At 35.3% G+C, this 11,892-nt stretch overlaps 1 protein-coding gene across 3 annotated transcripts in view; it reads right to left on the bottom strand.

The window, feature by feature from the left end:
* Positions 1-807: 807 nt before the first annotated feature.
* Positions 808-11,892, bottom strand: part of TET1 (tet methylcytosine dioxygenase 1) — a 137,911-nt gene continuing 126,826 nt past the window's right edge. For all 3 annotated transcript variants that reach the window (XM_025284630.3, XM_025284629.3, XM_006070285.4), the window contains one exon: positions 808-10,345. In XM_025284630.3, coding sequence (XP_025140415.2) covers positions 9,333-10,345 — 1,013 coding nt within the window. In that variant the 3' untranslated portion in view covers positions 808-9,332. The remainder of the gene's footprint in view (positions 10,346-11,892) is intronic.

Raw genomic sequence — 11,892 nt, 5'->3', positions numbered from 1 at the left:
TTTAACCAGTCAGGAAGGAGGTAATAAATGTAGTCTCTAGCTGCCTGGAGAGGAAGTGGGGAAGGGGAGGTGGGGGCCAGTGGAGTAGTTTCTATCACTAGAAGGAAGACTACTGGGATGCTACAGAGAAATAGGTTTCAAACTAGATGAATTTAAAGTAACTTATTTTTCTATAATATTTGCTGGAATATCACTAAAAACGTATTTGTTTTGTGTGTGTGTGTGTGTGTTTTTTTTTTTTTTTTTCATTTCGGATGGTAGAGAATCGGCCTGCAATGAGGGAGACCCAGCTTCCTTCCCTGGGTCAGGAAGATTGCCTGGAGAAGAGAATGGCTAGCTACTCTACTATTCTTGCTTGGGTAGGCCCTTGGTTGCAGAGAGTCAGACATGACTGAGCTACTAACTTTTTAGGATGTCAAATTTAAAATAATGTTAGCATTCTGTGTTCAGGATTAAGTTTTATTAATGATAAATCCAAGGGAGGGCATGAGTCAATATAGAACAAGGTTGATTAACAGCTTTGCTAATTACTAGGGGTGTCAGCTTAACCACTTAAAGTTCCTGAATTCATCTGTAAAGTGGGGTTAGTAAGAGCCCTTACTTAATAGCATCACTGTGGGGATTAAATGGTTTAAAACGCAAGGGTTCTGCCACAGCCATCCTGATTTGGTTTTGAACCCAATGCGTATATTTGGTTATCTCCAAATAAATTGTATAGTCCTGTGTAGTTAAAAATATGTGACTTTTATTGGATAGTAAATGCAAAAAATATGATTTTGAAGAGGAAAGAAAAATTAGACCACCAGGTGCAAAATAGAAGTATAAAATTTATTTAAAACCACCCACAAAGTTCTGTGTAATCAGGAATGATACAATTTGCAATAGTTTTTTTTTTTTAAAAACTCATGACAAAGATTTAAAATATAATTTCAATTACAGTATTCATTTAGCCTTATTCAGTTAGAACAACTAAAAAAGAAACTTTATGCTCTAAATAAATGAGACACACAGGAAAATATAATAGACAATTTTCACAACTATCTTTACATGTATTTTTCAAAACTAGTACATTTCAAAGCATTTTGCTACATAAACATGAAATCATGTACAACTCCTGTGCACCAAAATTTAGCTTAATTAGGTCTTTCAAGTAACATGCAATTTCAACTCACAAGTCTTCAAGTACTGCTAGTAAGTGTTCCCTTGTTTGCAGAGCCACTACCTATTGATCCTGAATTGAAATCATCATAATTAAGATTCTTTCCCTTCTACATGTTGAAGTGCTTTTATAAAAACTGTTCCCCCCATGTGTTAAGAACCAAAAATGGATATTTGTGGGGTTTTAAAATCTTTACTAACCTATTTCATTGTATGGGATATTTAATACAGTAGGACGGCAATAGGTAAAATCTTCCAAAGAAAAAGATCAAAGATACAAAATAAATAGTAAATATACCCCAAAGAGAGGAAAAAGTCAGCTGGAGACATAAATATTATTTTGTAAAATTGATAATTCTCTATTGGGAATTTAGTACTACTCTACTTCACCATGGTGAAGAATCTGAATATTTTGTTCCCACAAATGATAAGCATAATCGGTATCCTCCAAACAGATATTGATACGCCTGTGAATCTATTTGGTAGGTCACCACATAGCATAAGAGAAAATGAAGAAACCAATAATCAATACTTTTCTTTCTGCTGAGCAGATTTTTGAGCTTCTCTTTAGGGAACACTACATGATTTCTTAGTAACCGAAAGATGACTATCCACCCAGACATCACAATACAAAAGCTGCCCTTTACTTTTACTACAAAATCATTCTGGAAAAATATTTCTCTTAAAGCACCTATCACAATGTTAGCTCATAAAAGTTAAAAAAAAAAAAAAAAAAGACCGTATATCTGTTTGTTTTTTTTTTAAAAAGAGCTCTTTTTGTAAAGTCTTACGTCATCAGGGATTTATTTAGCAATATCACAGAGAAGCATTAGGGTAGGCAATTATTGAACTAAATCACCAAAAATGTTATTTGACTATTTTTAGAACAGTCTGGACTATGTTTTTTGTTAGTAGCCCATAATATACTGATGAAGTAGCCCAACTTTCCTCTTTATAAAGAGCTTACTAAAAACTAATACATCTTATTATTTTTCTTAACTCTCTGAACAAAGGTATATTTAACCTTTGACACAGAGATTTTACATGGCTGGAAAAGTAGAACAAAAAACAAATTCAAATAACTGGGAGACAGAGCTATTTCTGAGAGATGTCAACAATTTTACATGTTTACCATGAGTGCCTGGAAACTAAAATAATCAGTTTACCCAGCACATTCCCTTCAACCATTTCAAATTACAAAACCATTGAATTTTGATTATGAGTTGTTGACCTTGTTTCCCTTTGTTTCAGTAGTATGGGGACATTCTTTAAACAAAACAACAACAAAAAATTTTTACAGGGGTAAAAATAAAGCTTCATTAACCTAAGCCCTAATACAGAAGTCCTATGAATCTGACCGGACCTTCCAATATATGCATAAGAAAATAGCTGGCTAAAATAAATAGTGGAAACAAAATACTTCGGAAGCGTATTTTCTGTACAATAAGTAGACTTTGTATTATTCTTAGATTAGATCTGACAAAATATTCACTCAGTAACACTCTCTAAGTCATAGTTTATGGCAAAGAAATCTGTTCAGCAGTCTGCAATTATTACCTTAGTCTCAAATGAGTTGACTTGCTTTGTGATTAGGAGAAAGTCATTTGCTTTTCTTGCCAATCTGCAGCTTTATCACCAATAAGAAGGGAACATTGTTCTCTGTCCAACCATCAGTATTATGGAGAAAAAAGTGGCAGATAGGAAAGAGTTTGATAGCCTAAAACATTATAAAGTACAAGTATTATAATTCTTATTTCCATATTTTCTTTCAAAAGGGTTCCTCATTTTGAGTTGCTATTTTTTGGAAAGAAACTGGTATGGAGTGAGGAGTAGAAACATTATAACGTGGTTTTGAGCTGGTAGGTGAACCCACAGGCTGCTTATAGGAACACAGTTCTTCCTTTCTGCCCCTTAACTTCCTCCACATGTGCTCAGAAGAAAGCACTTCTGATGACTGACTTAACTCTTCGGATTACTTTCAGTCCATTAAAAAAAAAACTTTTCTCATCTAGGTTATAAAACAGTTCCTATTATTGCCAACAACCAAATTCCAAAGGAATAAATCTACCTTAGAAAACAGAAACCATCCACAAAATTGAGCTGTGAGATAAGGAAGAAAACAGGCAAAAAAAAAAAAAAAAAAAAAGAGAAAATACTATCTACTCTATAGATCACACCCACTAATTCAAAGTCACTGGTCAGAAAATTGATAATTAGTATGATGTGTTACACAGAAATAGCAAAGCTGGAGTGCTAGAATATATAACTTCTCAAGCAACTTTTTGTGAAACATTCAAACACTAACAAATGAAATGAGGGTCAAACATCACTGGGATAGGTAAAGAGCACTTGATGCTAATCTGGGGGTTCCTAAAAACTGAATTTGCCTCTTAACCAAAAGGGCGGACTAAAAGCTTGTAATTCTTTTTGGTATTATCCCAAAAAGGATTGATGAAGTGATTTTAAAAGACAGGAAAAGACAACTGACCAAGTTCACTGCTATTCTTAAAATTAACCATGTGTATCTGTGTAAGGGACACACATGGGGGAATGAAGATAGAACAGAGAGTGGAAGCAACAGTCTTAAAGAAAATCAGAGGAAAGGACTGAAAACTAAGAAGAATGAAAGTACACTTGCTGACAATGTAGCTTCAGTAAAATGAGAAAAGAAAAATAATACCAGAGTTTCTGCTCAAAGATGCAAGTTTATACCTAGCCAGATGGAGAAGAAACCAAATTACTTTCCAATATTATTTCTCCAAAAATGAAAATGTTTCTGAGAGTTGAGGTTTTTTTGTTTTCTTTTTTGGTGTTTTTTTGTGTGTGTGTGGTGATTGAGAGAATGCTTTTCGTAACAGCTACTAGGACTTTTTTTTTTTTTTAGGAAAACTAGGTTTATACTCGTAACCAAGGGTTTCCAAAGTTGCACTCAGACATAAAAGGGTTAAATCCGTTTATATATAACATTTACCTTAGACTAAGATTTATTTTAATTTAAGGGACATCTATGGCTGAGCAAACTAGAAGAAAATTTATGACCCAAGGAAGATCATGAACATCACAGTAGGGACGGGAAAGGAGTACAACCAACAGAGAAATGATTAATGTTAGACTTTTACAGCTAGAGATATTAAACAGTGCAAAAGAGAAACACAAGGTGAGACCCTCACAGAGGGGAAAATAAGCAGTGACAAATACACCTGGATTACCTGAAGGAACAAAACACATGCCCTTTGAAGTCAACAATGGTATTTAATTCAATACCGAGAAGAAACAGGCATTGAAGGGAAGTCTTCCGGATACCGGAATGCAGACAATTAGTTTGTCAAGTTCATTGTGGACAAGAAGAGTGATGTACTGCATTAAAACCAGCTCCACCATCTCCAAAATTAACATAAGAACTCACACTCTTATTTTATACACTAGAGAAAAGCAAAGATTCCAATGATTCTCAATATATTCCAAGAAAATACACAAATTCCACTTCTGATAAAGAACATACTGATTCTTTACAAACTGTATTTCAGAGCCATGGATGGCATCTTTTTTTTTTTTTTCACTTGCCAAGTTAAGAATTATGTTTTATTCAGCAAAACTTCTAAGGACTTCAAGCCCAGGAGGCAGTCTTTCAGATAGTTCTGAGGGACGGCTCCTGGCATCATTTTGTAAACCATTAGAAGAAAGCTCAACACGGAGCCTAATTTGGTTTAAATAAATCCAGACGTCTTCAGAAATCAGGGCACTGAATTCTATTTTGGTTAAGTGTGCCATATCACTGACATCAAAGTTACACAAGTTCAGTACATTTACGGGCAAGTTTAGGAGCTGTGCACAAAACAGTATTCTAACACACATAGACAGTCCCATCAAAATAACTAGTCTAGGACTCTGTTGTGAGGCCAACTATGCAAGAATGTGGATAGACTGTACAACTATGGCTAGGGAATATATACAATGGAAATATACTTTCCCCAATTATTCCAACCATTCAGTCTTCTATAACTCCCTTTATGTGCCAAACACTTGTTCCAGGGGAAATAAAAACCTGTACTCTATCAGTACTTGATTTTCATTTATTGAAATAGCAAATAGGACAATTGCCACATTTTGTGAGATGAATTAACAGGACAGCTTAATAGGTAAAAGTCAGCTAGATTTCCCACAAAAGGCCCACGAAACTCTACAGGCAGGGAAATCTTGATTCAATTTCACTTCTTACCCTGAATTGCTCAGAAAAAGAACCCAAAAGCCATTTTATTTTGACTTGTACCAAAAATAAGATTATAGTGATAAAGTCCCCTGTGGGTGAGCAGATCAAATTTTCCTATAGTCCTCCTAACCAAAAAGTGGCCTTCATTTGACTGTTTAAATTTTATTTCCAAATGTAATTGAACACCGACACTGACATCTGTCTGGGCCCCAGTGACTGGACTGTATGACTTCTAAGGTATCTTCTGGGGCTGTGAGAGGCCACTATTTTACCTTATTTCACAAGTCTCATCATAAATTTCTACAAGAGATCAAAATTCCCAGTTGTACTAAATCTAGACAAAAAGGATTTCCATGCATCAGGAAGTTGTGAAATAGAAGGTAGCTATATATTAAAGGTCACATACAGCTACTGATTTGCTGGGCACATTCAAAGGAAATGCTGTGCCCATTATTTGTGGAAGTTGTCATGCAATGTCATAAGTTCGTCCAAGATAGAAGATATAATTTGTTTTAAGAATACTAAACTTAAATAGATTGGGGTTATTTTCATACATGCTGTTGTGAAATAAATGATAATCAGTAGGAATCCACTGAAGTAGTAACATTAGAAAGTAGGTTACTTCATATGAATTCGGTACCTCATTTACACAGCGGTATGCATTCAATTAACTATATATTGGGGTTATGTCTTAAGTAAATTGCTTATGAATCTCATCTAGTTGAAATTCTATATTTAACAAATGAAATTATTTCATCCACATGCAGACTTCATAATAAGGAATGTGGAAGGGTATTTAAGATGCAAACATTTTGCAAAACTTGACCTATAGCTATACATTTTCAGCTAGCCTCAATTTTCAATAAGAATATGTTTCAATCAGGTTTATGATATGATCTATTTGATACTTTGTGGATGAATTGGAAATATGAAGATGAGGCTGACAGGCACAAGAGAAAATTGTTTTCATCAATGGCCTGAGAGCCATTAAAGAGACATTGAAGGGCAGCATGACATTTTGTAGGATTCTACATCAAGTAGGAGTTATCCTCTCATTATAATTGGTAACTTTGTGACTATGATGAACAGGTTGGGCTAACTTAAGGGCCAAGTATAAATGAATTCAATTATCATACCATGAACAAAGGCAGAAGATGAAACATAAGGCTATAAAAGAGGTAAACAAAAGGTTTTACAGTAAAACATAACAGAAGTGTAGAAATAATGTTAGATGACCAGTTTTCTGAGTGAAAATGTCATTTCAAACAAATTTATTTCCTTGCTTCATGATAAAGAGCATTCTAAAAACAGTAAAGCCAGCATACAATCACAATCCTGCAGGACATATAAGCATGAACTTTGAAAAAAAATCACAGGGCACACAATGGGATGGTACACTGTGAAACTTGGGAAATAAAAGAGTTCAACAAGGTAGGAATCATAGGTGGTTCCCACCAAGGGGTTATCAGTTGAGGCAAGCCATTCATGGTGCTACTTACAATAAGAGAATGGAAATATTTTAGTTGAGACAGGGTATTTTCATGTATTCATTTTGGTAAATTGCGACTAACTTCACAGATCTGAATGTTCCCCTACGTCAACAATGGTGTTTCAAGTTTAGATTGTTAAGGAATTTATTCAAACTTAGTGACAAACTGATTTGAATAGCTGCAGATGTATTGCAGTGGATTGTTTTGAAGGGAATTTGCTGTTTTTGAAAAAAAAAAAAAAAAAAAAAAAAAACAGTACCTTTTGGAATTTTAATTCTTTAAGTTTACTACGTCAGGGTGGTGACTTAAAGAAAAACAAAGCTAATACTTAAATTCGGCAGACATTCAATGAGAACTGAATAGAGAATGGATAGATGGATGGATGGATAAAGGTTCTTACAACTTTATCCATTAAATCTGTTGAGGAAATAATTTCTGGTGGGAGCTAAGGCCTAAAGTCTAAAACAAAATATCACAAGGGTGTACTCCTGATAGTCTAATACTAGTAATATCTTACTGAAGCAGCGGAAACAATAAACAATCACTTATTTATATACTCATATGTATAAGAAACCTTAGGCTCACAAAAATATACATGTTTTCAAACAGAAATCTAAGGCACACAAAATACTAAAACAAGTCAATGATTTACTCTATTTTACATATTCAAGAAGCAGAAATCTACTTGACAAGATGATGGTCAATCAATGGACATTTTGTTATTTACAATCCCTTCATATTCCTTTAGTCAAAATCAGTCAAAAGCTCGAAACTGATACTTTGCACCACATATTATTTTAATATAAGTTACAATGAGTTTTCCTTTAGATAGCTTGTTGGAACTGTTTGCTTTTGCACCAGAAATGTGAGTGTTAGCGGTTGTGAGCTTCCTATGGCATTTCCAAGGGAGAAGCACCAGTAGGTTTTCCATACTCCCAAGGAATCTGACACTTTGAATGTTATAGCACCTCTGCATTTTAACAGAATCAAGTATTTCATTGAAATTTCTTCTTGTTCTAAACATTTTGATTGGGAAATCACTTTTGCTTTGCTATAAGTTGAGTCAATAAAGCAATGGGAAAAATAATGGGAGAGCTAAAATAACTGGAATGCCTATTTTCCTGTTACCTAGAAAAAGATGAGTTAACATTTCCCCAAAACAATATACTTAGATAAACTACTTTGGATTAGCTGTTAACGGACAAACCATGTTTAGGATACCATCCCTACTGTTTATTTAGAGAGAGAGAGAGAGTGTGTGTGGGGGGTGGGTGGGTGGGGGCGGCGGCGGTGTGTGATGATGATGATAGGAAATTTACTATCAAAAAAATTTCTACAGGAATTTTATTTGTCTTCTGAACCAGAATGACTTTCAGAATGAATAAGGGGTAGATAAAGTTCTTGCCACATAATTTTTTAATTTTATCACCTTGAAACTTTAGAAGCATTTGACTCTTCAGAATCATCTTATGTCTCATCTCCTTTTGGAAACATCTTTTATGGATTATATTACAAAAGCTGGGGTAAAAGTAAATCAGGGCCATTGTTGCTCAATCAGAAGAGATCACTCTTATTTAGTTCCAAAGAAAAGTTAATCAATATTGGTGATATGCTTCCTAATTCCAATTTTACAGAGAATTAACAATTTTTGCATGATCTAACTATTTTATATAAGTAGCTAACCTTTGAATGAGAAAGGACACATTTAAAAAACACAAACCATATACATGATTAGGATACACATTGCAGTTAACAAGATGGAACTCTACACAGCAAGAATAAATGATTTCTCTTGTATGCAAGTATGCACAACAATAGACAATAGGATTCTTATACTATACTATTTCAAGTTACTTTTAAAAATAGAAAGTGCTTTTAAAATATATATTTACAATTTATGAACAGCCTCCAACCATTACTAACAATAATGAATTATTTTATACAGGAGAAATATTTTAAGAGAGAAAACACTTCATTGGTTTATTTCAAAGGAATATGCCGATTTCCTAGCAATGATTGGAAGATGTTGGAACAATGGCACCATGAAATAATAAATCAGCTTATTTTTGTGTCGATGTGGTTAAGCACCAGGAGCTGTGTAGAGTTAACACTGTGTGTCTTAATTTTACATCATAGCACATGAACCTGTTAAAATCCTCTAAAAATGACTCGTTTCATAGTAAACAATTTAAAGCACCAAACTGAGTGATTCTATCAAGGTTAACACCTAACCAAAACATTTCTTTATGTATTTAAAACTATAAAACTTTAATTTTTGCTTAAAATGTGCACCTTCTACCAATTGTCAAAATATAGTCACAGTTAAGAAATACCCACCCCCAATTTTTTTTTTTAACCTCAGCCTTCAAATGGGTGAGATGAAGCTATAGTAAACGACAACATGACTTTCTTTTAAGAGCACCTTGAAAAAATACACTGCACTCGCAAAGGCATTAAGAAGGGGAGAAAAGCCTTCAGACCCAATGGTTATAGGGCCCCGCAACATGTGTGAGAGCATAAGGGGACACAGTGACAACATTGTCATGGGTTAATGTTAACGCTTTGTGAGAAGGAATCTGGCTAAATTCATTAACTTCTGTGGACAGTTCAATACCCTCGTTAGCTGCCTGGTCTTTCTGCTCGGAGGCTTTAGTTTTCTTATTCTTAGCTTCTTTCGCCTCGAACTTAATCTTGTTTAGTTCGAAACCGTGTTGGGGCTTAGTCAGGTTTTTGTGCTGGTAGAAGACTAGAGAGAGGCGCGTAGGGTGATTTCGGTTGGGGTGGTCAACAGGAGTCGTGGCGTGAAGCTCTCGCCGGGCGCACTCGATCAGAACCGAGCCGTGGGAAGGCGCTATAGCCACGCCGCCAACATTGGCATCCAGGAAGATGTGCTCACTGTCTGACCAATACTCAACAATGTGGGGCAGTTTATCCTCAGCAGGTGACAAGGGGTCGTCTGACAGGGCGTCGTCTGATGGAGGCTCATCTGCTTCAGAAGGCTGCTCGTCTTCTTCCACCAGAGAGGAAGCAAGCTCATGAGGAGAAGTGATGAATGGAGGCTGCTGGTTTGGCTGATTGGAAGTTAGCTGCTCAGATGGGCCAATGGGAGGCTCAGAATAACCCAGGGAATTTGTCATAGGAGTAGACAAGGTGGGAAGAGGAACCACTTCACCAGGCTGTGCAATTTCAGCGCATTCCCCAGCAGCTACATTAGCACCACTGTGTCTTGCAGAAGGCATTATGCAGTGGGGACTGCTACCTCTTTCTGAAAACCCGTACGAAAGTGATCCATCATTCTTAAAAGGAGCTGTTGTGACCAAAGCAGTCTTAGAGGACCAGGAGAAGGCTGGAGTGAAGTTTGCCTCTTTCCCTGGGTGAGGAATGGACGGGGTTGGTGAGTAGCTTTTAGTGTTGTCCGAACCTTTGAAGATAAGATGGGGTTCAGTTTCACTTTTTATTTCAGGTTGCGCAGTCTCTGTTTTATTTCCTAAACAGAGAAAAGGACACCAAATGTAAAGATAAACATAAACTAATTTGGTAGTTGTTATCTTTTAAAGATTAAGTACAAAGATGAATAGAATAAAACCAGATGATGGCAATGATGGTCAATTTTGTTCTATTTAAAGTCTGACATATGCACGCATTAAAAATTGTAGGTGGTTTGGGTATGCTTTTTCATTCAATACATTTTTACTTAGAGTTGATTACTTTGGAAATAATCATTTAAAAAGTCCACAAATTTAGGAGGATGTCCACTGTCTAAAATGGTAGGATACTAGAAATGACCCTAATTGGCTATGAAGTAAATATTAAAACCATGTATCAGAATGCAGTGCAGATGATAATATGGGGACAGCAGCATTTCACTACCCAAAGAACTGTTTAGATACATTTTAGATATTGCATGATCAAATTTCTGAAAAAGTTAAAGTAAGTAACAATTGATAAAGATTTCTGGATAGCAAAAGCATCATATTAGGCAAAGTTTATTATTAAGCAAAAGGAAGTAACATAAATAAGCTATTTGTAACCTCAAAACAAGTGTATTTAAGCTGCATTTCTTTCTCACAAAGTAGGTAGCAATTTATTATGATGATGATATTGGCCAAAATGTGGGCCATCCACTCTGACATATCCATGCAAATCTCATATCAAATGGAAACATTTTTCTTGAGGACATTCTCCTTTTCAGAAGTTCTAGCAAAATGCTTGAAAGGTGGAGCTTCCATGGTGGCTCAGTGGTAGAGAACCTGCCTGTTCCTATCCATGGGTCGGGAAGATCCCTTGGAGAAAGAAATGGAAACCCACTCCAGTATTCTGACCTGGGAAATCCCATGGACAGAGGAGCCTGGTGGGCTAGAGTTCATGGGGTCACAAAAGGAAAAAAAAAATGTTTGAAAGGCAAAAGCAATAGATCTTAAGAATCAAAAAAACAGCAAAAGTAAAGTGGTGCTGTTTTAAAACAATAAAGAAGAAGAAAAAGCTCTCATGGGTAATATTACAAAAGAACAAGAAGTTATAGGGCAAATATTGTACATTTGGCTACTAATAGAGTATATATTTTAAAAGAATAACATGTAAAGATGCAATTGGGAAATGACAGAAGGGTGAAAATGTTATGACTGTCATAAACAAGCAGCATGGAACCAGATATGTGAATGTTAAAATAAACCTAATTATCTGTAAAGTGGAGCTACGAGCATAAAGGAATGATAATTCTTCCTCGCCTCTTCCCTAACTCTGTTGACTCTTTCCCAGTGTTATATAAAGTCTGCACTATCAGTTCTCTCATCTTAAAAAAAACAAACAACTTTTCTTAAAAATACAAAAATCAAAGAAGTTAAAGAATACCTTGTAGCTCTGACTTTGAGTATCAGTTTAAATTCATAGTATTATTTTATTAGGCTCCCTAGAGGAATGGCTGATTTTAGATATGGGGCAGGATTATATAAGAGGAGCCTAGAACATCTTGTCAGCACAGAAAATTAAGGAAGTTATCAAAGACAATCAGGGTCACGACAAAAGAATCATCTT

The sequence above is a fragment of the Bubalus bubalis genome, chromosome 4 (assembly GCF_019923935.1).
Source record: "Bubalus bubalis isolate 160015118507 breed Murrah chromosome 4, NDDB_SH_1, whole genome shotgun sequence".
NCBI lineage: Eukaryota > Metazoa > Chordata > Mammalia > Artiodactyla > Bovidae > Bubalus > Bubalus bubalis.
This window is presented reverse-complemented; position numbering and strand designations above follow the sequence as displayed.